The sequence below is a fragment of the Kogia breviceps genome, chromosome 9, assembly GCF_026419965.1.
Source record: "Kogia breviceps isolate mKogBre1 chromosome 9, mKogBre1 haplotype 1, whole genome shotgun sequence".
Taxonomy (NCBI): Eukaryota; Metazoa; Chordata; class Mammalia; order Artiodactyla; family Physeteridae; genus Kogia; species Kogia breviceps.
The window spans coordinates 11141217-11168275 of record NC_081318.1 but is presented as its reverse complement, the minus strand read 5'-3'; the positions used below and the strand labels follow the sequence as shown (position 1 = coordinate 11168275).

The window sequence follows — 27059 nt, the reverse complement described above, 5'->3', positions numbered from 1 at the left end:
CCACTTATGGACTGGGTGTATAGCATCAGTCTCGATCACATCAAATCCACGTGCTGCTCTACTTTGGTTGTTCAAGTAAAGCTTTGGAGGCATGAATTCGGAGCAGGAGTAGTAAGCAAGGTCCGCTTAAAATGCTTTCCACGCATACGGAAGCACCACACGAAACCCTGAGCAGTTACCTTTATGAAGGCCCAGGCTGTCACGGCCACCTTCTCCATGCTCTGACCGACCCCTGGAATTAGTGAAACGGCCCTACGTCCCATCCCAAGTGAAAACTGCTCTATGTCTGCTTAGCAAAAAATAAGGAATGAAGATGTATTATTCTGCCCGACCTGTGTCTGGGAGTGTGGTCCACCTCCGATTCCTTGGCCAGCACACAAAACTCACGACATTTCACAGTCACCTGTGACTCCGACCAGGATTTCCATAGCTGCGGCCATTTCCCAGCTGCCTGGGGTGATCACAGCTTATCTCCACGACTCAGTGACTTAGGCAGCCAGATGCCATTTTGGGGTGACCACCACTAAATTCATAAAAGCTGTAAATCCGACCCATGAAGAGGAGAAACAGACTGAGGTCAAAAGGGCCAAGGAGCACAGGCCACTTTCCCGGCAGAGCCCAGCTTCCAGTTTCTCTTCTGGCTGCAAGTGGGAGGTCAGGATCCAGACTGAACTTGGGGGCGTCAAGAGGGGCTGCCTCGGGAGGCTCAGAAAGTTCACTGGGGGGCCCCTGAGGTCCATCGTCAGACTCCTCGTGTTATTATAAAAGTAAGTGGAGGGGCTTCCCTGGTGGCGCAGGGGTTGCGAGTCTGCCTGCCGATGCAGGGGACGCGGGTTCGTGCCCCGGTCCGGGAGGATCCCACGTGCCGCGGAGCGGCTGGGCCCGTGAGCCATGGCCGCTGAGCCTGCGCGTCTGGAGCCTGTGCTCCGTGACGGGAGAGGCCACAGCAGTGAGAGGCCCGCGTACCGCAAAAAAAAAAAAAAACAAAAGTAAGTGGATCCTTGTTGAGATGATGTGGTGAGGAAGCACAAAAAGAGGAAAATTGCACTTAGGTAGTTTTAAGGGATAGAAAGGGGTCAAATTTACCTAGTTCTTCAGTAGCCTGGCAGGATGGGGAGAGGAGCCCTGTACCTGAGGGCAAGGCCTTCCACGGGCCTCCAGTGGGTGGTCTGGGATGGATCTCAGTGCTTTTGTTTCCCCCCTCCACTTCAGCAAACTGTATTCTTCTTGTCAAGTATTCACTTATTAACACTGGTAAAATTTTCAGGGTACACAGGGCATGGCTCTTTTGCAGTAAAATCTTAAAACAGTGGCCATATTTTCAGATTCCATATGTTGTGAACACATTTTTAGTAGTGAACAGATAACAGCTGAGCCTGAACCTGTAAGTGAACCAGGACTCAATAACAGGTACCGGGAGGGCCCTTTGCCAGCGCGCCTTCCTCTTTCTAGCTTCTTTTGCTGCAGGCGCTGTCTGAGGCAGTGGCTTGGAGGTCTTATATTTTCCCGTTGGCGGTTCTGAGTTAAACGAGCCAGCGAAGGAGCTAGTGCTTGACTGAGATTTCTTCTAGCTGTTTTTTAAAAAAATTTATTTTATTTAAATTGAAGTATACTTTATTTACAGTGTTTCAGGTGTAGAGCAAAGTGATCCAATTATATATATATATCTATTCTTTTCCAGATTCTTTTCCATCATAGGTTATTACAAGATACTGACTATAGTTCCCTGTGCTCTACAGTGGGTCCTTGTGGTTTACCTATTTTATGTGTGGTAGTGTGCACCTGTTAACCCCCAATTCCCAATCTATCTCTCCCCCACCCCTTCCCCTTCGGTAACGTAAGTTTGTCTCTAGCTCCTGCCTGCCTTCTTTACAGTCGTGTCTGCTGTGGGTGGGAGGAGACAGTGGAGGGACAGAAGCTCCGGGCTCTGCGTTTGTGCGAAGAGGCAGACGGGCCTGGAACCGGGCCTTCCACGGTAGTGCTGACCGTACGGTGTGCGACTCTCACCTGTGCTCTGAGCCCTTCTCTTACTCGCCCCCAGGGTTCTTCCTCCACCAGTTTTCTTCGCTTTCTCTACCGCGGAAGTGCCTTCCCTCTGTTGGCTCTTTTTTCTCCAGCATGTAACAGTCTTTGAAAGCAATCTACGGGTCCTTCCTTTCCAAGTCCGACAAGGTAAACAGGTGCTACCTAAAATCCCTATTTTAGAGACGGGGCAACGGGTCCAGAGAGATTAAGTGTAAACACGTGGCACACGTGCTCTAGGAAAGTAACTTGCCTGGAGGTGAGAGAAAGCATTAACAACACTGGGTTGCTCCCCAAATCAGAGGCGCGAAGAACTATACCTGTTCATCATCTTTGGAGCAGATTTTCTTTTCGGTACAGAAACACTGATTAGGAAAGACTGGTCGTGAGAAAATGGATGGTTTTCTTAAAAACTGACCACAGGCACATGGATAACTAAATATTTTTATTTGACATCTGGATTCAATTTCACATATATTTGCATAAATTATGAACAGTTAGCGCTAATGACTGACTATATGCTAGCTCACCAATCCCACTTTCACTCTCCACTTACAGCGCAGCCGTCACTCTGCTGTAGCACCAGAAAGAAGAGAGCTGCGGGTCCCTTTCCTTAGGGCAACACGGGGTTTGCGCTCTGTAAAGCTGCGGGGCAGGTTCTACCCGTTGTAAATTTTAATCATCAGGCCAATGATTTTTAAAATTTATTATGAAAAGATCATACTAAAACCCATTAAGGCCAGAATAAAATGGTGCGGTTCTAGCATCCCAAGCTAGAAGGAATTATTGTTTCAGTGAAAGGGAGTACATATACTACAGAGAGAGCTCGTATTATTAGACAGAAGTAGCCTTTGGTTAAGCAACTAAGGATGAACAGGAGGAGGCTGATGTGCTGGACACCACGGAGCCTCAACAGAGCCTTCTCAGCTTCAAACTTAAAAACAGTTTTCTAGGATACATGGAATGATTAATAACATAAGGATGATCAGTCCTGAATTTTAGAGCGGAATAATCCACATGAGTTTTCCAACTGCGTGTAATTTACTTTCTTAAGAAATAATGATTTCCCCCCCTCACTGTACAATTGAGATCGGTCATTCATAAGGGTACCTGGATGATCTAAACATCAACATATTTAAAAGTAGCGGGCTTCTCAGGGACAGGTTTAGATTCCTGCCAACCAAGGTGAACTGTTCTTGTGGAGCATGAAGTTGTTGGCAAATGAGGTCAGAGGCACAGCTGTGGAGGTCAGTCATGGGTGTTTTTGACGGCCATGGTCCAGAGGAGGGGACGGTCTGTTTCCACAGTCACAACACCAGATCCATCGTAGGTATTGGAAGTGCTGACCAGTGTTCCGAAACTAATCCTATGATTTGCTGTAAGAAAATAAGGAAACAAAAGTTTGGTGAGAGCCAAGCTCCCTCCAGTGGAGGATGGCTTTGTCAAGAGTTACCAAAAAGCAATTAAGCACACACGTTGGTAGATGAGCTGTAAAATGCGGGACAGGTTAACTTCATACCTGCCTTGCAAACAGATTGTACCTTTTTTTCCCCCTGTGTTTATACAGTTAGGCCCCCACCAGCCATCTGCTTCGTACCTAGGAGTGTACCTATGTCAATCCCGATCTCGGGGGGGCGGGAATGGGGAGTTAGTGTTTAACGAGGGCAGAGTTTCAGTTTAGGAGAAAAATTCAGTAGATGGATGATGGTGAGAGTTGTACAACAGTATGAATGTACTTAGAGCCATTGAACTGTACAGTTAAATATGGTTAAAACAGTATGTTTTGTATTATGTGACTTTTACCACAATAAATTTTTTTTTTTTTAATGTGGGATAGGTGAAATGTATGATACGAGATTCTAAACCTGCAAGTTTCTATAACGTGTTATAACCAGTCTTTCTGGAGTTGGTTATTGGTTGTTTACCAGTTTGGTATATATGTCACTCTCAATACTAAATTTCATTAAATTTTTTTTTTTTCTTTACCAACTGTAAAACCAAAACCCATTTCTGTAATAGGTTACTTCCTTGCCTGGGTGCAATTTTAATTTTTCTTGATGATTCAGAATTAACATTTTTATATTTGACTAAGCTCTATAAAAATACAGTTTTAGTTTCAATTATAAATGATATGGGGCAGAAAGCTAATTACTTTCAAAAAAAGCATGGGATTTTGGTCATTTTTTTCTCATAAAGAAAAGCCAAAGTGAACAAGGCTTGCTTTCTGTAAAATTAATCAGAACTCTGAGGTCAAAAAGCAGACTTCCAAATGTGTCATCTTGAGCAAGCCACTTAAACTCAGCATATAATGAGGGCACGAGATGAGATAATCCTTTAAATTACTTAATTATGAAAATAAAGGCTTTGGAGTTGTTATATTATTAGAATTTATATATTTATAAATTACATAAATTACAAATTTATAAATTACATAATTACATATATATTACATTTATATATATATTTCCTAACAAGTTCGTTGAAGTTAATGCCTGGGCATCCATTGGTAACCTCACTTCCCTTTGCTTATGAAAGAGCAGTTCACATTATCAACATGACTTGAAACCATGACTGTCCTACAAACATTCCTTGATAATCAATACTGATCTCTTTGCTAAGAAATTAGAAAGAGAAAAGTAAACAAATGTTATGGAGAGAAATAAACAAATGTCAGAGTCAGAAAAGGCCCCTTTTCCTTCAAACAAAGTTCAGCTATGAAGTTACACAGCTTTGGAGTAAATAATTCAATTAGAATGGTCACTTCCCACTAGAAGAAGCCTGTTATCTTTCTGAGGAAATCTTGAAAAGGCAATTTAAAAATTCAGAAGTAGTATTATAGGATAATATAACATCAGTAATTCACACAGTTTACTTATTAAAACTCAAACTATTTCTTTACTAATTACTAACGTGATTAGTGAACTGTCAACACGTTTACTAATGCAAACGTGAAGTTATAAAGTAAAACTACAGGAATACAGAGTGAACCTCGTGTGACTGTTGCCCTAACAGGTAACTCAGTGCAAGAAGCTTTCGCCTGTCAGTAATCTGGAGCTTTTCTGAGATGATGTTTCTGAATGATATTTATGATAAGCACATAAATTTACAAATCCAGACACCCTTCCATAGATAGTGAGTCTGTCAAGGAAAGAAGCCTTGCTCTCCTGAAGGGTGACCGTGCCTGGAATCCGGGTGCACACCGGATCCCTACCGACGTCCATCCCAGGCCCCGGGTTCCCAGCAGCCCTCTGAGGAAGCGCTGGGGAACAGTTGACACATTTCATGCCATTTATTCAGAAGGGCAGTTCGGGGTGCTTCAGTGGACCAGCTTTACAGTGGAAACCCCCCAGTGAAGCACAAGATACACACAACCCACCTGAACGTGAAACAATGCGTTTAAGATTCTGGCAACTAATTAAGTTAAAATCCTATTTTTCACCTGGGCTCAAAGGACATCAGTGCAAAATTATTTCTCCAGTTTGTAGTTGTATGTAAATTCCTTTCTGATTTTCTGAAGGCAGACTATGGATTTTGGATTATCCTAGGTAGACAACTATATTATATATATTGGCTTTTCTAAGACATTGTTGCATCCTAATTAATTCTTAAATGGGAAAAGAAGTGAAATACCTTTATTAGGGTATGAGAAGGTGCAGTTTTTACTTTGCATGAAATACTTAAGGCCATTATTATCCAGTCTTATACATCACATTTTCTTATTATTTTGTAATGTTAAAAGAACCAGTTATTAAACATTTCTTAGTTGGCTTTAGGCTGGTATAACAAAATGCCATAGGCTGGGTTGCTTAAATAGCAAACATTATTGCTCACGGTTCAGGAGCTTGGGAAGTCCTAGATCAGGGTGCCAACATGGTTGAGTTCTGGTAAGAACTGTCTTCCTGGCTGGTTTTCAGACAGCTGCCTTCTTGCTGTATACTCATATGGTGAAGAGATCTCCTGCCTCTTCCTCTTTTTATAAGGGCACTAATCCCACCATGAGGGTCCCACCCTCATGACCTAATCCAACCCTAATTATCTCCCAAAGGCCCCACCTCCAAATACCATCACATTGGGGGTTATGGCTTCAATATGTGAATTTGGGGGGGACTCAAATACTCAGTCCATAACAATAGTTACAATTAATTAAAGGTTACAGTGAAATTCATTTGATTATCTCCAACTTTATGGAAAGTAGAATAAAAATGATAGAAAACTAAGATGAATAAACTGAAACACAGGATCATGAAATTCAATTGACTATGTCACTACAATTATTTTGGAGTATGTTTTCTCCAAAGAATCATGCTTTTGGACAAAACTTTCATAAGTCTCCCTTAGAAGAAAATCTCTTTTTTTTTTTAAAGAAAATATTTGGAATTAATACTGAACTCCCCTCTCCCCAAATGTTTGAGGGTCCATCATGAAATAAAATACATAAGACTGACAGAGAGATAACTTCCTACAGATAGCAATAAAACAAATTACTTCCTTTTATTATTTTTTCTTCCAGTTTTATTGAGATAATTGACATATAATAACACTGTATAAATTTAAGGTGTATAGCAAAATGACTTGACATATGTATATATTGTGAAATGATTACCAAAATAAGTTAACATCCATCACCTTATATAATTACATTTTTTTTCCTTGTGAGAACTTTAGTGTCTACTCTTACCAACTTTCAAATATACAATACAGCCTTGGCAATGATACTCATCATGTTGAACATTACATAGCCAGTACTTATTTACTTATGTATCTTAAAACTGGAAGTCGATATCTTTTGACCACCTTCACCTCATTCTCTCCACCCTCTGCCTCTGGTAACCACAAATCTGATCTTTTTTTCTATAAATTTGAGTTTTTTAGCTACCACATGTAAGTGAGATGGTACAGTACGTGTCTTTCTCTGTCTGACATTTCATTTAGCATAATGCCCTCAAGGTCCATTCATATTGTTGCAAATGGCAGGGTTTCCTTTTTATGGCTGACCAGTATTCCACTGTATTTACACCACATCTTTATTCATCTGTCGATGGAAACTTAGGTTGTTTCCATGTCTTGGCTATTGTAAGTAATGCTGTAATGGACATGAACATGGGAGTGTACTTATCTTTTTGACATAGTGATTTTGTTTCCTTTGGATATATACCCAGAAGTGGGATTGCTGGTAATATGGTAGTTTTATGTTTAATTTTTTTGAGAAACCTCCATACTGTTTTCCATAGTGGCTGTACCAATTTACATTCCCACCAACAGTGCACAAAGGTTCCCTTCTCTCCATATCCTCTCCAGAACTTGTTCTCTCGTCTTTTTGATGACAGCCAATCTAATAGTTACGAGGTGATAACTTATTGTGGTTTTGATTTGATTTCCCTGACTAGTGATGTTAACTACCCTTTTCATGTACCTATTGGCCATCTGTATGTCTTCTTGGAAAAATGTCTATTCAGATCCTTTGGCCATTTTTAACTTTTTTTTTTTTTTTCTTTTGAGTTGTGTGAGTTCTTTATTAACCCCTTCTCAGATATGATTTGCAAATATCTTATCCCATTGCTTAGGTTGTCTTTTCATTTTGTTATTGTTTCTTTTGCTGTACAGAAGCTTTTTAGTTTGGTGTAGTCCTGCTTGTTTATTTTTTATTTTGTTGCTTGTGCTTTAGTCTTTTATGCTTTGGTCTTTTGCCAAGACCCACGTCAAGAAGCTTTATTCCTGTGTTTTCTTCCAGGAGTTTTATGGTTTCAGGTCTTATGTTTTATTTCTTAATCCATTTTGAGTTAATTTTGGGGAGTGACGTAAAATAGGGATCTAGTTTTACTCTTTTACATGTGACTATCCAATTTCCCAGCACCATTTATTAAAAGGACTGTCTTTTCTCCATCAAGTATTCTTGGCTCTCTTTTCATGTTAGCTCACTGTATATGTGTTGGTTCTCAATTTCTGGGTTCTCAATTCTGTCACATTGGTTTATGTGTCTGTTTTTAATGCCAGTACCATAATGCTTTTATTATTATATCTTTATAATATAGTTTGAATTCAGGAAGTGTGATGCCTCCAGCTTTGTTGTTCTTTCTCAGGATTGCTTTGGCTACTCAGGGTCTTTTGTAGTTTCATATTAATTTTAGGATTTCTCTTTCTTCTGTAAAAAATGCCATTGGAATGTTGATGGGGATTGCAATGAATCTATAGGTGGCTTTGGGTGGTATATGTATTTTAACAATATTAATTCTTCCAATCCATGAGCATGGAATATCTTTCCATTTATTTTAATCTTCAATTTCTTTCATCAATGTATTATAGTTTTCAGTGTAGAGATCTTTCATCTCCTTGGTTAAATTTATTCCTAAGTATTTTATTGTTCTCGATGATACTGTAAATTAGATTTTTCAGATAATTCATTCTTAGTGTATAGAAATACTTTTGATTTTTGTATGTTGAATTCTGTATCCTGCAACTTTACTGAATTCATTGATCTAACAGTTTTTTTTTTTTTTGATTGAGTGTTTAGGCTTTTCTATACATAAAATCATGTCACCTACAAACAGATAATTTTGAGTCTTCCTTTCCAATTTGAAGCCTTTTCTTTCTTTTTCTTGCCTGATTTCTCTGGCTTGGACTTCCAGTGCCATGTTGAATAGAAGTGGTGAAAGTGGGCATCCTTGTCCTGTTGGAAGAGCCTTCAGTCTTTCACCATTGAGTATGATGTTAGCTGTGGGCTTGATATATATGGCCTTACTTTACTGTATTGAAGTGCATTCCTTTTCTATAGCTAGTTTGTTGAGAGTTTTTATCATGAACAGATGTTAAATTATGTCAAATGCTTTTTCTGCATCTATTGAGATGATCATATGATTTTTATCTTTCATTCTATTAATGTAATATATCACATTTATTGATTTGCATATATTGAACCATCCTTGCATCCCAGGGATGAATCCTACTTGGTCATGGTGTATGATCCTTTTAATGTGCTGCTGAATTCGGTTTGCTGTTTTGTTGAGAATTTTTGCATCTGTATTCAGCAGGGATATTGGCCTGTGGTTTTCTTTTCTTGTAATGTCCTATTTGGCTTTGATATCAGGGTAATACTAGCCTTGTAAAATGAGTTTGGAAGTGTTCTCTCCTCTTCAGTATTTCTGGATATTTTGAGAAGGATTGCTGTTAATTCTTCTTTAAATGTTTGGTAAAATTTACCCAGTGAAGACATCTGGTCCTGGACTTTTCATTTTGGGGAGATTTTTGATTACCAATTCAATACCCTACTAGTAATTGGTCTGATCAGATTTTCTGTTTCTTCCTAATTCAGTCATGATAGGTTCTATGTTTCTAGTAATTTATCCACTTTTTCTATGTGTTGGTGTATAGTTGGTCACTGAAGACTCTTATCAACCTTTGTATTTCTATATTATCAGTTGTAATGTCCCCTCTTTCATTTAAAATTTTGTTAATTTGGGATCTCTCTCTTCCCCTTGGTTAGTCTCAATAAAGATTTGTCTGTTTTGTTTATCTTTTCAAAGAGCCAGCCCTTAGTTTTATTGTTTTCTCTGTTTCTTTCCTGGTCTCTATATATTTATGCTCTAAACATTATTTCCCTTTCTGGCCAACTTTGGGCTTAGTTTGTTCTTCGTCTTCTAGATCCTTGAGGTATAAAAAGTTCAGTTGTTTATTTGAGATCTTTCTATTTCTTGAGGTATGCATTTATAGATATGAACTTCCCTCTGAGACCTGCTTTTGCTGTGTCCCATAAGTTTGTATGTTTTGTTCCCATTTTCATTTGTCTCAAGATACTTTTAAATTTCTCATTTAATTTCATCTTAGATCTACTAGTTTGTTCAGGATAGTACTGTTTAATTTCCATGTATTCATGAGTTATCCAGTTTTATTCCTTTTACCAATTTCTAGTTTCACACCATTGTGGTCAGAGGAGATATTAGGTATGATTTCAGTCTTGGTTAATTTGCTAAGACTTGTTTTGTGGCCTAATGCATTCTCTATGCTAGAAAATGTCTGTGTGCATTTGAGAGAACGTGTATCCTGCTGTAGTCAGACAAAGTCCTCTGTATATGTCTGTTACAACTTAGTCAACAGTGTTGTTCAAATCCATTATTTCCTTATTGATTTTGTCTGAATGATCTATTGGTTATTGAATGTGGGGTATTAAAGTCCCCAACTATTTGTTGTTGTTTATTTATTTCTCATAATTCTGTTAATGTTTACTTTATATAGTTAGGTGCTCTGATGTTGGGTGGGTGCATAAATATTTACAATTAGTGTATCTTTTTGATGGATTGACCCCTCTATTGTTATATAGTGAAGTTCTTTCTCTGTCATTTTTAGCTTAATGTCTATTTTGTCTGATATGAGTATAGCTACCTTTGTTTTTTCTTCATTATCATTAGCTTGAAATATCTTTTTCCATCCTTCCAGTCTCAGTCTGTGTCTTTGAAGCTAAAGTGAGTCTCCTGTAGGCAGTATATTGTTTTATACTGTTTTTAAGTCATTCATCCAATTTTGTGTCTTTGATTGGAGAATTTTATCCATTATGCTTAAAGTAATTATTGATGGATAAGGATTTACTATTGCCATTTTCTTGTTTTGCTGTTTTGTAGCTCTGTTATTCCTTACTTCTTATTCTGCTGTCTTCTTTTGTGTTGATGACTTTTTTTGTATTGGTATATTTTCACTTGATCCTGATCTGTGTAATCGGTGTTTCCTCTGTGGTTACCATGAGCCTTATATAAACTATCTTATATTTATAATATCCTATTTTAAGCTGACGACAACTTAACTTCAATAGCATCTCTAAGATTACAATTTACTTCTCCCCCATTACGTTACAATTTACATATTTTTTATATTATGTATACAGTAACAGACTATTGAAGTTATGGGTTTTTAAAAATACATTTTAAAACTTGTAAACTAGAGTTGTAAGAGAATTATGCACCACTATTACCATATTAAATAACTTTGATTATTTAACAATACCAGGAAGTCTTATACCTGTGTTCATCTGATTTTATCATGTAAGTTAGCATCACTTTATTTCTGCTTGAAGAACTCCCTTTAGCATTTCTTGTAAGGCAGGCCTAGTGGTGAGAAACTCAATCCGTTTTTGTTTGTTCAGGCACTTATTTATTTCCCCTTCATTTCTGAAGGACAGGTTTGCCAGGTATAGTATTGTTGACAGACTTTTTTTTCTTTCAATATTTTGAATATATTACCCATTCTCTCCTGGCCTGAAAAGTTTCTTTTGAGAAATCTGCCCATTATGGGGATTCCCTTGTATGTAATGTGTTGCTTTCTCTTGTTGCTTTGAAAATTCTCTTTCTGTCTTTGACTTTTGGAACTATTTGATTTAATCTATTTGGGGTCCTTTGGGCCTCATGGATTTGTATGTCCATTTCTTTTCTCATTTTCAGCCATTATTGCTTTATATACACTTTCTGTCCCTTTCTCTTTCTCCTTCTGGGGTACCCATAATGCAGATATTGTTTCTTCTGATGGTGTCCTATAAGTTCCATAGGCTTTCTTCACTCTTTTTCATTCTTTTTTTACTTTTGTTCCTCTGACTGGATAAATTCAAATACCCTGTCACCGATTCTTTCTTCCGCACGGTCAATTCTGATTTTGAAGCTCTCTATTGAACTTTACAGTTCAGTCATTGTATTCTTTAGCTCTAGGACTTCTGTTTGGTTTATTTTTGATGGTTTCTATTTTTTTTTTCTTCATCTTGTTTTGTTCATGCAATTTTTTCCCCCGAATTTTGTTAAGTTATCTGTCTTCTTGTAGTTCACTAAACTTCTTTGAAGAGGATTATTCTGAATTCATTGAAGTTCATAGATTTCCATTTCTTTAGGGTCAATTATTGGCATTTTATTAGTTTCCATTGGTGGTGTTATGTTTACCTGATTTTTCCTGATCCTTGATTTCTTACATTGGTATCTGTACATTTGAGTAAACAGTCTCTTCTTCTAGACTTTACAAGTGTGCCTTGGCAGAGACAGTCCTTTACCAGTCAGCTCAGCTTGGGGTTCTGGACATGTGAGCTAACAGATTCCTTGGGCAGGGGGAGCCTGCTATTAGGGTCTTCTCTGTGGGCAAGGCCACTGCCTGAGCTCTGAGGTTGTGGGGTATGTGTTGTGGCTGAAAACAGTTGGATAGGACTGCTGGCTTGGTTCTCTACCCAGGTAAGGCTGTTGGATGGGGCTCTGTGGTTGCCTGGGTTCTCTGGTCAGGCTTCCTGGATTGTCAGGACTCGGTCCTATATTTAGCAGTAGTTGGGGCTATGATGTAGCTTCCCTGCTTGACCAGGGCAGCAGAATGGACTCCACAGCCAGTACAACCCATTGTTTAAGGACCCAGATCAGGCAGGATTGTGCACCAAATTCTCTGGCCAGGCAGATTGCTGGTTTTGCAGTGCAAATGGTGAGAACCACTGGTTGTGCTCTCTGCTCAGGTATCACTGTAAGTGGGGATGTAGGATGGGCTATGCCAGCGGTCCCCAACCTTTTTGGCACTGGGGACTGGTTTTGTGGAAGACAATTTTTCCACGGACCGGGGCGGGAGGTGGGGGGATGGTTCAGGCGGTAATGCAAGGGGGAGCGAAGGGGAGTGGCAGATGAAGCTTCACCCGCTAGCCTGCTGCTTACCACCTGCTGTGTGGTCCAGTTCCTAATAGGCGGCAGACCGATACTGGTCTGCGGCCCAGGGGTTGGGGACCCCTGGGCTACACAGTTTCCCATGTGCCCGGTTAGGTTTCCTGGTTGGGCATGCTGAAGGCTGTATTTAACAGTGGGTAGGGCTATGTATTAATTTCCCTGCCTGGGCAGAGCCACCAGACAGGCTCTAAGGCTGACACGTCTCTTATTTGGAGGCCAAATTAGGCAGAATCACGCACCAAGTTCCCTGGCCTGACAGGCTACCATCCTGGCTCTGCAGATGGGCAGGGCCACTGGCCGGGCTCTCCATTCAAGTGCTGCTGTAACTGTGGTTGCAGGATGGGCTACACAGATTCCCAGTAGCTCTGGTTAGGTTTCCGGGTCAGCAGGGCTGGAGGCTGTATTCAGCAATGGGCGGGGCTGTGAATTAGCTTTCCTGCCCCGATGGAGTGGCAGAACAGGATCCATGGCTGGCAAGGGCTCCCTGTCTGGAGTCCTGAATCAGGCAGATCTGTGCCCTGCCCAGTTCCCTGGTCAGAATGGACCACAATCTTGGCTCTGCAGAGGAGCAGAGCTGCTCGTTGGGACTTCTACTTGGGCACCACTGGGAGTAGGAACAGGGCCACAATCCGAGCACTTGTTGCTATAAATCCCTTCCCCCTTCTCTGTCACAGTCACGTCCCCAAGTCCCCTTAGATGCCCATAAGGCAAGACCTGAGAAGGCATCCTGAGAAATGACCCATGCTGCTGGAGGAGCTGGGTGTCCCCCTGGACTTTCTTTTGCTCCGGAGGAACTGCAGGCCTGGGGAGCTAGCCTGGGGGAGGAGTGATGTAGTCAGAGTGTAGCTGCTCCTCTTAACTTTTCTAATGTGGTCCTACCTCATTCTCTGTGATACAGGGAGTGCCTTCAGCTTCACCCGTGTTCTAGGATTTTCACAATGGTATCTTGTCTATAGATAGTTGTTAGCTGGTCTTCTTGTGAAGGGGACTGAAGTTGGGAATGACCTATGTTTCCATCTTGATGGAAACTCAAATTACTTTTCATTTCTCCTTCACAAATTACTTTTTCATTTCTACTCCAGAGGACTTGTCCAAAACTTTGGCTAGCTGAACATTTACTTTCAATTCAACATTTAGAACATATCTAGATTCAGATTTTTTTTTCCATTTTTGTTTGCAGAGAGTACAGAAGAGCTAAACATAGTTGTTCTGAGACAACCAGTCATTCAGATCAAGCCGTTTTTAACTATAGACAAAAATAAAAGTGATAGCTATGTGTAAAACTATAAGCAGTCATGTAATCTGTGATAAACATACCTAAAATTGCTTGCTCTGTTTGAATATAAAAGTTGTGTCTTATCTATTTGCTTCAAAGACATCATCATCAGTTGTTTTAAGGAGTTTGTAGTCCAATGATAGAATATTTGCTGGTTAGGATGGGTTAAGTTCCTCTTCCAATGAAATTTAATGTGAAATATATTAGGGAACACAGAGGCATAGTCTGACTCTGAGCTTTTCATATTTTAGAGAAACAGAACTTAAAAATATGAGAAACATGAAAACTGATTTTATAATTTTCATCCGTTATTTCAAAGTATTTTCTTTCCCAAAAGAAAGGTTGAGAATTAGGCACTTAATATTCTACTGCTTTCAGTGCTGTCCTATAGCTTTTCTCCAAAGCTGGAAAGACTGAAGACTGCAAAGCAGAGGCTGGCAAATTGGTAGAATTCAAGTATTCAGCTCTTTTCCTGTCAGTTGGAGGGATGTAGGGCCATTTGTCCTGGCTTCCTACCTTACCTCTGCAAGCTGGTTTAGTGGGCTCTGCTCTTTTGAACTGGTTGACAGAGTGTAAAGGAGTACTTTGGAGGCCTCTGATGCTCTCAAGCATTGGAAAGCAAAAGCAGGAAGCATTTTTTCCCTCTGCACCTGTGTGATTGTTCTGCTCAGGTGTTTTTTACAGAGGAGGCATCTTGCTGTCAAAAACTGTGAACGCTGTCATGATGAGGTTAGTAAGTCAGACCTAGGTTCAAACCTTGGCTTTACCACTCTCTAGCTCTATATGAACTCAGTTATTTAACCTTCTGACTTCAGTTTCCTCATATGCAAAATGTGGATAATAATGTCTGCTTCACAGAGAAGTTGTATAGATTATATAGTCAAAATTCTAACACAGTCTAAGTATTCAAGGAATTTCCATCCTTTTTGCTTTCTTCTGTTATTTTGTCAATAAAGTAGATTAGATTTTCCTCTCCTACCTTAAGAGTCTTTTAAAATGAAAAAAGAGAGATGTCATGATTTGAACAATAAGCAAATGTCTTAATTCAAGTGACTAGTTTATAGCCAGCTGAGAGACAGAATGAGATAAACTTTGCCAGGCTAGGTTATGTGTGATGCTTAAAATCATTTCAGGTGTCATCTGCATACATGTACAAACTCATTTGTTTGACAGATATTTATGAAGCTTATACCCTGTGCTGGCATTAAGGATACAAACATGAGTGTGTCTGCTTTCAGGGACTTCACATTTTAGTAAAACGTGAAGACGTATGTATAGTCCAATTCAGTGGATAGGATGGAAGCATGAGGCAGGAGCTAATGAGGATGGAGCCGGAATGGGCTGTATATTCTAGTGGAATGGGGAGGAATCCCCCAGAGGCCTGGCTTCCCAAGAATCTGTGGATTGACACTGGTTATCTTATAAAAATAAATAAATTATTTAAAAGGTAATGCAAATGTATCTAAAAATCAACAAAACTGAGAGAGTAAAAGAGAAGGGAGTGAACAAACTTTGTCTGGGAGGGTGTTTGGGATGGAGTAATTCTCATTCATTCAAGACATTATCTGAGCACTTACAGTGTTCAAGGTACAGCGGGCTTTTATCTGTAGTTTACAGATGAGGAAAATGAAACTCAGAGAGGTTAAATCCACAGGCTATGATGATCATAAAAGTTGTCAGACACTTGTTACTATGGGAGGTTAAAGCAATGCTTTGAAGAGCTCTAAAAAGAGAAATTGATGCTGGTCTGTTTCCCTGAAGTACAGAACTGTCAATAGCCTGACAGAGTAGGGTAAGTGGATGACTTAGTGAGACTGATAAAACCACTCTAAGACTTAAAGTAGTAGTGTTTCTACCACACAGATACATGTTTAATAAACCTATTATGATGAATCCCAAGGTTCCCTACCATCCTGGAATATTAGGTTAAGTTCTAGGAGTTAATTAGACTACTGGACATCATTAGCTACTTCAACATAATGGAACCACTGTACGCTCTACATCCATCAGTTATTCTCTGAAGATGCTTAGCCTTGTTGGAGTAATGGCTATACATTAAGAAAATGTGACTCAGATTTCGTTAGCATTAAAGCAAACCATACTACCTCTAAAATCAGTTCACTGTGACTGGTCTTTACAATTTTAATTTTTTGAACTAGAGATCTTAAAAATGTCTTTGTATGTATATACGTGAGACAAACTTTCTATTTAAAAATTGCTAATTTACACTTTAAAATAGGAACTCCTGGCAGGATTATTACTATTAAGATTGTATCCTATAAAACAGCATTTAGACTTACAGTGGTTCTTGAAACTTTTCAAAAATTAAATTGCTATATTGTGTTTTCATTTTCTTAAAGGCAGAAAGTCAAAACTATTTCTAGTTTAGAGGTGTAGAGTACATGCAGCATCTACTCTCTTAGCAAGTTTCAAATATTCAATTCAGTATTATTAACTATAGTCGTCATGCTGTATATCACATCCCCATGACTTATTTATTTTATAACTAACTGGAAGTGTGTACCTTGTGATCACTTTTACTCATTTCTTCCACCCTCTCACTCCCCACTTCTGGCAATCACCTGCATGTTCTTTGTATCTATGAGGCTGGTTTTTAGTGTATTTTTTACATTCCACATATATATCAGATCATCCTGTGTTTGTCTTTCTCTGTCTGACTTACTTCACTTAGCATCATGCCCTCAGAGCCCGTCCATGTTGCTGCAGATGGCCGTTTCCTTCTTTTTTATGGCCAAGTAATAGTCCTGTGTGGGTGTGTGTATTTATAAAATCTCACATTTTCTTTATCCATTCACCCACTGATGGACACTTAAAGTTCTTAAAGTTGTTTCCATGTCTTGGCTATTGTAAATAATACTGCAGTGAACATGGGGGCACAGATCTCCTTTCAAGTTAGCATTTTCGTTTCCTTTGGATAAATACCCAGAAGGGGGATTGCTGGGTTAGATAAAAGTTCTGTTTTCAATTTTTTGAGGAACCTCCCTACTGTTCTCCACAGTGGCTGCACCAATTTACATTCCCACCAACAGTGCACAAGGGTTCCCTTCTCTCTACAGCCTTCACAACACTTACCTTGTCTTTTTGATACTAGCCATGCTCACAGGTGTGAGGTGAATATAACTTACTATGGTTTTAATTTGCATTTCCCTGATGATCACTGAGATTCAGCACATTTTCATGTACCAGTTGTCCATCCGTATGTGTCTTCTATGGAAAAAAAGTCTATTCAGATCCTCTGCCCAGTTTTTAGTGGTTTTTTTTTGCTATTGTATGAGTGCTTTATATATTTTGGATATTAATTCCTTATCTGATATATTGGCAAACATTGCCTCCCTTTTAGTAGGCTGATTTTCAATTTTGTTGATGGTTTCCTTTGAAGAAGATGGCTTTCTTTCCTGCACAGAGGCTTTTTTTTAGTTCAATGTAGTCCCACTTATTACTTTTTTGCTTTTGTTGCCTTTCCTTTTGGGGTCAAATCAAAACAAATCACTGCAGAGTGGACAGCAAGGAGCTTTTTCCGTATGTTTTCTTCTAGGAGTTTTATGGTTCAGGTCTTACATTAAAATCTTTAATCCATTTTCAGTTCATTTTTGTGTATGGTGTAAGATAGAGGTCTAGTTTCCTTCTTTTTGAATGTGGACATCTAGTTTTCCCAACACCATTTGTTGAAGAGACTGTCCTTTCTCCATTGTATATTTTTGTCTTTTTTGTTGAAAATTAATTGACCATATATGCATGGGTTTATCTCTGGGCTGTTTGGTTCCACTTGACCTATGTGCCTTCTTTTATTAGAGATATAGTTTACAATCAGGAAGCATGATTCCTCCAGCTTTTTTTTACAGCATTTTTATTGCAGTAAAATTGCTTTGTATTGCTCTATTACTTGCTGCTATATAATAAATTGAATCAGCTATGCATATACATATATCCCCATATCCCCTCCCTCTTGCACCTCCCTCCCACCCTCCATATCCCACCCCTATAGGTGGTCACAAAGCACCGAGCTGATCTCCCTGTGCTACGCGGCAACTTCACATTAGCTATCTATTTTACATTTGGTAGTGTACAGATGTCCATGCCACTCTCTCACTTCGTCTCAGCTTACCCTTCCCCCTCCATGTGTCTTCAAGTCCATTCTCTACGTCTGCATCTTTATTCCTGTCCTGCCCCTAGGTTCTTCAGAACCTTTTTTTGTTTTTCAGATTCCATATATATGTGTTAGCATATGGTATTTGTTTTTCTCTTTCTAACTTACTTCACTCTGTATGACAGACTCTAGGTCCATCCACCTCACCACAAATAACTCAATTTCGTTTCTTTTTATGGCTGAGTAATATTTCATTGTATATATGTGCCACATCTTCTTTATCCATTCATCTGTCAATGGACACTTAGGTTGCTTCCATGTCCTGACTATTGTAAATAGTGCTGCAATGAACATTGTGATGCATGACTCTTTTTTAATTATGGTTTTCTCAGAGTATATGCCGTGTAGTGGGATTGCTGCATCATATGGTAGTTCTTTTTTAGTTTTTTAAGGAACCTCCGTACTGTTCTCCATAGTGGCTGTATCAATTTACATTCCCACCAACAGAAAAAGAGGGTTCCCTTTTCTCCATACCCTCTCCAGCATTTATTGTTTGTAGATTTTTTGATGGCCATTCTGACCAGTGTGAGGTGATACCTCATTGTAGTTTTGATTTGCATTTCTCTCATGATTACTGATGTTGAGCATCCTTTCATGTTTGTTGGCAGTCTGTATGTCTTCTTTGGAGAAATGTCTATTTAGGTCTTCTGCCCATTTTTGGATTGGGTTGTTTTTTTGATATTGAGCTGCATGAGCTGCTTGTATATTTTGGAAATTAATCCTTTGTCAGTTGCTTCATTTGCAAATATTTTCTCCTATTCTGAGGGTTGTCTTTCTTTCTGTCTTCTTTATGGTTTCCTTTGCTGTGCAAAAGCTTTTAAGTTTCATTAGGTCCCATTTGTTTATTTTTGTTTTTATTTCCATTCCTCTAGGAGGTGGGTCAAAAAGGATCCTGCTGTGATTTATGTCATAGAGTGTTCTGCCTATGTTTTCCTCTAAGGGTTTTATAGTGTCTAGCCTAACATTTAGGTCTTTAATCCATTTTGAGTTTACTTTAGTGTATGCTGTTAGGGAGTGTTCTAATTTCATTCTTCTACATGTAGCTGTCCAGTTTTCCCAGCGCCACTTATTGAAGACGTTGTCTTTTCTCCATTGTATATTATTGCCTTCTTTATCACAGATAAGGTGACCATATGTGCATGGGTTTATCTCTGGGCTTTCTATCCAGTTCCATTGATCTATCTTTCTGTTTTTGTGCCAGTACCATACTGTCTTGATTACTGTAGCTTCGTAGTATAGTCTGAAGTCTGGGAGCCTGATTCCTCCAGCTCTGTTTTTCTCTCTCAAGATTGCTTTGGCTATTTGGGGTCTTTTGTGTTCCTATACAAATTGTGAAATTTCTTGTTCTAGTTCTGTGAAAAATGTCATTGGTAGTTTGATAGGGATTGCACTGAATCTGCTGATTGCTTTCATTAGTATAAGCATTTTCACAATGTTGATTCTTCCAATCCAAGAAAATGGTCTATCTCTCCATTTGTATCATCTTTAATTTCTTTCATCAGTGTCCTATAGTTTTCTGAATACAGGCCTTTTATCTCCTTAGGTAGAGTAATTCCTAGGTATTTTATTCTTTTTGTTGCCATGGTAAATGGGAGTGGTTCCTTAATTTCTGTTTCAGATTTTTCATCATTAGTATATAGGAATGCTAGAGATTTCTGTGCATTAATTTTGCATCCTGCTACTTTACCAAATTCATTGATTAGCTCTAGTAGTTTTCTGGTGGCATCTTTAGGATTCTGTATGTATAGTATCATGTCATCTGCAAACTGACAGTTTTACTTCTTTTCTGATTTGGATTCTTTTTCGTCTCTGATTGTTGTGGCTAAAATTTCCAAAACTATGTTGAATAAGAGTGGTGAGAGTGGGGAACCTTGTCTTGTTCCTGATCTTAGTGGAAATGGTTTCAGTTTTTCACCATTAGGAACGATGTTGGCTGTGTGTTTGTCATATATGGCCTTTATTATGTTGAGGTAAGTTCCCTCTATGCCTACTTTCTGGAGAGTTTTTATCATAAATGGGTGTTGAATTTTGTCAAAAGCTTTTTCTGCATCTACTGAGATGATCATATGGTTTTTATTCTTCAATTTGTTAATATGGTGTATCATATTGATTGATTTGCACACACTGAAGAATCTTTGCATTCCTGGGATACACCCCACTTTACCATGGTGTATGATCCTTCTAATGTGCTGCTAGATTCTGTTTGCTAGTATTTTGTTGAGGATTTTTGCATCTATGTTTATCAGTGATATTGGCCTGTAGTTTTCTTTCTTTGTGACGTCTTTGTCTGGTTTTGGTATCAGGGTGTTGGTGGCCTTGTAGAATGAGTTTGGGAGTGTTCCTCCCTCTGCCATGTTTTGAAGAGTTTGAGAAGTATAGGTGTTAGCTCTTCTCTACATGTTTGATAGAATTTACCTGTGAAGACATCTGGTCCTGGGCTTTTGTTTGTTGGAAGATTTTAAATCACAGTTTCAATTTCAGTGCTTGTGGTTGGTCTGTTTATATTTTGTATTTCTTCCTGGTTCAGTCTCAGAAGGCTGTGCATTTCTAAGAATTTGTCCATTTCTTCCAGGTTGTCCATTTTATTGGCATATAGTTTCATGTAATAATCTCTCATGCTACTTTGTATTTCTGCAGTGTCAGTTTTTACTTCTCCTTTTTTTTTTTTTTTTCTAATTCTGTTGATTTGAGTCCTCTCCCATTTTTTTCCTGATCAGTTTGGCTAATTGTTTATCAATTTTGTTTATTTTCTCAAAGAACCAGCTTTTAGTTTTATTGATCTTTGCTATTGTGTCCTTCATTTATTTCTGATCTGATCATTATGATTTCTTTCTTCCTGCTAACTTGGGTTTTTTGTTCTTCTTTCTCTAATTGCTTTAGGTGTAAGGTTAGGTTGTTTATTTGAGATGTTTCTTGTTTCTTAAGGTAGGTTTGTATTGCTATAAACTTCCCTCTTAGAACTGCTTTTGTTGCATCCCATAGGTTTTGGGTCATCGTGTTTTCATTGTCATTTGTTTCTAGGTATTTTTTGATTTCCTCTTTGATTTCTTCAGTCTCTTGGTTATTCAGTAGTGTATTGTTTAGCCTCCATGTGCTTGTAGTTTTTACAGATTTTTTTCCTGTATCTGATATCTAGTTTTACATTGCTATGGTCAGAAAAGATACTTGATATGATTTCAAGTTTCTAAAATTTACCAAGGCTTGATTTGTGACCTAAGATATGGTCTATCCTGGAGAATGCTCCATGAGCACTTGAGAAGAAAGTGTATTCTGTTGTTTTGGATGGAATGACCTATAAATATCAACTAAGTCCATCTTGTTTAATGTGTCATTTAAAGCTTGTGTTTCCTTATTTATTTTCATTTTGGTTGATCGATCTGTCCACTGGTGAAAGTAGGGTGGTAAAGTCCCCTACTATGATTGTGTTACTGTCGATTTCCCCTTTATGGCTGTTATCATTTGCCTTATGTATCAATATGCTCCTATGTTGGGTGCATAAATACTTACAATTGTTGTATCTTCTTCTTGGATTGATCCCTTGATCATTATGTAGTGTCCTTCTGTCTCTTGTAATAGTCTTTATTTTAACGTCTATTTTGTCTGATATGAGAATTGCCACTCCAGCTTTCTTTTGATTTACATTTGCATGGAGTATCTTTTTCCATCCCCTCACTTTCAGTCTGTATGCTCCTCTAAGTCTGAAGTGGGTCTCTTGTAGACAGCATTTATATGGGTTTTGTTTTTGTAACCGTTCAGCTAGTCTATGTCTTTTGGTTGGAGCATTTAATCCATTTACACTTAAGGTAATTATCGATATGTATGCTCCTGTTCCCATTTCTTAATTGTTTTGGGTTTGTATTTGTAGGTCATTTCCTTCTCTTGTGTTTCCTGCCTAGAAAAGTTCCTTTAGCATTTGCTGTAAAGCTGGTTTGGTGGTGCTGAATTCTCTTAGCTTTTGCTTGTCTGTAAAGGTTTTAATTTCTCCGTCGAATCTGAATGAGATCCTCGCTGGGTAGAGTAATCTTGGTTGTAGGTTTTCCCCTTTCATCACTTTAAATACGTCCTGCCACTCCCTTCTGGCTTGCAGAGTTTCTGCTAAAAGATCAGCTGTTAACCTTATGGGGATTCCCTTGTATGTTATTTGTTGCTTTTCCCTTGCTGCTTTTAATATTTTTCCTTGTATTTAATTTTTGATAGTTTGATTAATATGTGTCTTGGTGTGTTTCTCCTTGGATTTATCCTGTATGGAACTCTTTGTGCCTCCTGGACTTGGGTGACTATTTATTTCCTTTCGCATATTAGGGAAGTTTTCAAGTATAATCTCTTCAAGTATTTTCTCAGTCCCTTTTTCTCTTCTTCTTCTGGGACCCCTGTAATTTGAATGTTGATGCATTTAATGTTGTCCCAGAGGTCTCTGAGACTGTCCTCAATTCTTTTCGTTCTTTTTTCTTTATTCTGCTCTATAATAGTTATTTCTACTATTTTATCTTCCAGGTCACTTATCCATTCTTCTGTTTCAGTTATTCTGCTATTGATGCCTTCTAGAGTACTTTTAATTTCATTTCTTGTGTTGGTCATCATTGTTTGTTTGCTCTTTTGTTCTTTTAGGTCCTTGTTAAACGTTTCTTGTATTTTCCCTATTCTATTTCCAAGATTTTGGATCCTCTTACTATCATTACTCTGAATACTTTTTCAGGTAGAGTGCCTATTTCCTCTTCATTTGTTTGGTCTGGTGGGTTTTTACCTTGCTCCTTCATCTGCTGTGTGTTTTTCTGTCTTCTCATTTTGCCTGCCTTACTGTATTTGGGGTCTCCTTTTCACAGGCTGCAGGTTTGTAGTTCCTGTTGTTTTGGGTGTCTGCCCCCAATGGGTAAGGTTTGTTCAGTGGGTTGTGTTGACTTCCTGGTGGAGGGGACTGGTTCCTGTGTTCCGGTGGATGAGGCTGGATCTTGTCTTTCTGGTGGGCAGGACCATGTCCAATAGTGTGTTTTGGGGTGTCTGTGACCTTATTATGATTTTAGGCAGGCTCTCTGCTAATGGGTGGGGTTGTTTTCCTGTCCTGCTAGTTGTTTGGCATGGGGTGTCTAGCACTGGAGCTTGGTGGTCATTGAAGTGGAGCTGGGTCTTAGTGTTGAGATGGAGATCTCTGGGAGAACTCTTGCCGATTGATATTATGAGGGCCTGGGAAGTCTGTGGTGGAGCAATGTCCTGAACCTGCCTCTCCCACGTCAAAGGCTCATGTCTGACACCTGGGCAGAGCAGCAAAACCCTGTTAGCCACACAGCTCAGAAGAAAAAGAAAAAAAGAAAGAAGGAAAAACTAAAAAGAAGAGAGCAACCAAACCAATACACAAATCCACCAATGATAACAAGCACTAAAAACTATACTAAAAAAAAATTGGACAGACAGAACTCTAGGACAGTTGGTAAAAGTGAACCTGTATAGACAAAATCACATGAAGAAGCATACACATACACACTCACAAAAAAAGAAAATAATATAGAGATATTAAAAAAAAGAGAGAGCAACCAAATCAGTAAATAAACCTACCAATGATAATAAGCTCTAAATACTAAACTAAGATAAACATAAAACTAGAAACAAATTAGACACAAAGCAAACCCCAAGTCTACAGCTGCTCCCAAAGTCCACTGCCTCAGTTTTGGGATGATTTATGGTCTCTTTAGGTATTCCACAGATACAGGTATATCACGTTGATTGTGGAGATTTAATCCGCTGCTCTTGAGGCTGCTGGGAGAGATTTCCCTTTCTCTTCTTTGTTCTCACAGCTCCCAGGGTTCAGCTTTGGATTTGGCCCCGCCTCTGCATGTAGGTTGCCTGAGGGTGACTGTTCTTCACCCAGACAGGACGGGGTTAAAGGAGCAACTGATTAGAGGGCTCTGGCTCACTCAGGCCAGGGGGAGGGAGGGGTACGGAATGCAGGGCGAGCCTGCCACAGCAGAGGCCAGCATGATGTTGCAGCAGGCTGAGGTATGCTGTGTGTTTTCCCGGGGAAGTTGTCCCTGGATCGCAGGACCCTGGCAGTGGCGGGCTGCACAGGCTCCAGGGAGGGGAGGTGTGGATACTGACCTGTGCTTGCACACAGGATTCTTGGTGGCGGCAGCAGCAGTGTTAGTGTTTCATGCCCATCTCTGGTGTCTGCACTGATAGCCATGGCTCACACCTGTGTCTGGAGCTCGTTTAGGCGATGCTCTGAATCCCCTCTCCTTGCGCACCCCGAAACAATGGTCTCTTGCCTCTTCAGCAGTTCCAGACTTTTTTCCAGACTCCCTCCTGGCTAGCTGTGGAGCACTAGTCCCCTTCAGGCTGTGTTCATGAAGCCAACCCCAGTCCTCTCCCTGGAGTCGGACATCCAAAACCGGAGCCTCAGCTCCCAGCCCCCATCTGCCCCAGTGGGTGAGCAAGGAAGCCTCTTGGGCTGGTGAGTGCTGGTCGGCACCGATCCTCTGTGCGAGAATCTCTCTGCTTTGCCCTCTGCACCCCTGTTGCTGCGCTCTCCTCTGTGGCTCCAAGCTTGCCCCCCCGTGCCCCCCCACTCCCCGTCTCTGCCAGTGAAGGGGCTTCCTAGTGTGTGGAAACTTCTCCCCTTCACAGCTCCCTCCCAGAGGTGCAGGTCCCATCCCTATTCTTTTGTCTCTGTTTTTCCTTTTGCCCTACACAGGTACGTGGGGAGTTTCTTGCCTTTTGGGAGGTCTGAGGTCTTCTGCCAGCATTCAGTAGGTGTTCTGTAGGAGTTGTTCCACATATAGATGTATTTCTGATGTATCTGTGGGGAGGAAGGTGATCTCCATGTCTTACTCCTCTGCCATATTGAAGGTCCTCCCCCAGCTTTGTTCTTAAGATTGCTTTGGCAATTCAAGGTCTTTTGTGGTTCCATACAAATTTTATGATTGTTTGTTTTATGTTTGTGAAAAATGCCACTGGAATTTTGATAGAAAGATCTGCAGTTTCATTGCACTCCCTGAGTAGTATGAACATTTTAACAATATTCTTCCAATCTGTGAGTGTGGAATATCTTTTGATTTATTTTAGTCTTCAGTTTCTTTTAGTCTTCAATTTCTTTTAACAATGTCTTACAGTCTTCAGTGTAGAGATCTTTCACCTCCTGGTTAAATTTATTTCTAGGTATTTAATTTTTTATGAAATTGTAAATGAGATTTTCTTAATTCCTCCTTCTGATAATTCATTATTAGTACACGAAGCAGAACAAATTTTTTAATATTGATTTTTCTATCCTACAACTTTACCAAATTCATTTATTAGTTCTAACAGTTTTTTGGTGAAGTCTTAATCACATCATTTGCAAATAGTAACAGTTTTACTTTTTCCTTTCCAATTTGGATGTCTTTTTATTTCTTACCTAATTAATTGTTCTGGCTAGGACTTCCAACACTATGTTGAATAAAAGTGCTGAGTGAGCCATTTTATATTAATTTAATCCAATATAACTAAAATATTATCATTTTAACATATCTTATTGAGATGTTTTACTTTTTCATACTAAGTCTTTGAAATCTGGTATGTATATACACTTACAGCATATTTTAATTTGGACAAGTTACATTTTAAGTGTGGAAGAGCAATAAGTAGCTAATGGTTACTGTATTGATTAGACAGTACAGATTCTAGGTTATTGAAGTGGGAACCATATTTAAGATTCAATTATCTGTTTCTCCAGAGGAACATTATTTAATTACACAGATACTGATTTTCATTTCACCTGCAGATATGGAGTGATAGAGTCTCATGTTATAAAGGTACTATTACATTTAAGGTAAGCATATCAAATCCACTTGAAATGATTTCCCTTATTATAGGAATGGATCAAGAAACACTCAGATACTTAACATGTGCTCAGCAGTGAGAGAGACTGAGTCCTCTGCCCTTCAAGTTGAAAGTTTAAAAATATGTAGCAAAACTGTAGGAAAAAACCCTGAAATTGCAAAATTTAAACAAACCTCACATAAAATTACAAAGAGGATATATATTATGAATACATCCTGTAAGGAATATAATGACTCCTTCCTGGACATGTAGCAGATAGTCCTTTAATTGTACTCCTTACTCCAAATCGTCACCTCCCCTTCCCACTCCTCTAAATGCCTTGTCTGATCATGTCTCTCTCATGTGAAAGAATAACTCATGGACTACAGTTGCCTATAACCTCCCTGCCCCCCACCCTAAACATCATGGCCTGATGTTAAGGCCCTTCATCATCTCATTCCTCCCCTATAGCCTACTTGCCAGCCACCTCATGCTACTTGCTATTCCCTTAATAAACCTAAATGTAAGATCAGATACTACAAAACTCTTAGAGGAAAACATAGGCAGAACACTCTGACGTAAATCACAGCAAGATCTTTTTGGATACGCGTCCTAGAGTAATGAAAATAAAAACAAAAATAAACAAGTGGGACCTAATGAAACTTAAAAGCTTTTGCACAGCAAAGGAAACCATAAACAAAATGAAAAGACAACCCACAGAATGGCAGAAAATATTTGCAAACGAAGTGACTGACAAGGGGTTAATCTCCAAAATATAGAAACAGCTCACACAGCTCAATATCAAAACAAACAAACAAACAACCCAATCAAAAAATGGGCAGAAGATCTAAATGGACATTTCTCCAAAGAAGACATACAGATAGCCAAAAAGCACATGAAAAGATGCTCCACGACACTACTTATTAGAGAAATGCAAATCAAAATTACAATGAGGCATCACCTCACACCAGTCAGAATTGGCCATCATCAAAGTCTACAAACAGTAAATGCTGGAGAGGATGTGGAGAAAAGGGAACCCTCCTACACTGTTGGTGGGAATGTAAATTGGTACAACCACTATGGAGAAAAGTACGGAGGGGTTCCTTAAAAAACTAAAAATAGAACTACAACATGATCCAGCAAT

At 39.1% G+C, this 27059-nt stretch overlaps 1 protein-coding gene across 5 annotated transcripts in view; it reads right to left on the bottom strand.

The window, feature by feature from the left end:
• Positions 1-2448: 2448 nt before the first annotated feature.
• Positions 2449-27059, bottom strand: part of TPK1 (thiamin pyrophosphokinase 1) — a 342946-nt gene continuing 318335 nt past the window's right edge. For 3 of the 5 annotated variants that reach the window (XM_067041648.1, XM_067041649.1, XM_067041650.1), the window contains one exon: positions 2452-3398. In XM_067041648.1, coding sequence (XP_066897749.1) covers positions 3271-3398 — 128 coding nt within the window. In that variant the 3' untranslated portion in view covers positions 2452-3270. Of the gene's footprint in view, positions 3399-27059 lie in introns of all 5 variants that reach the window. The other 2 variants (XM_059073509.2, XM_067041652.1) reach the window with 1 other exon arrangement.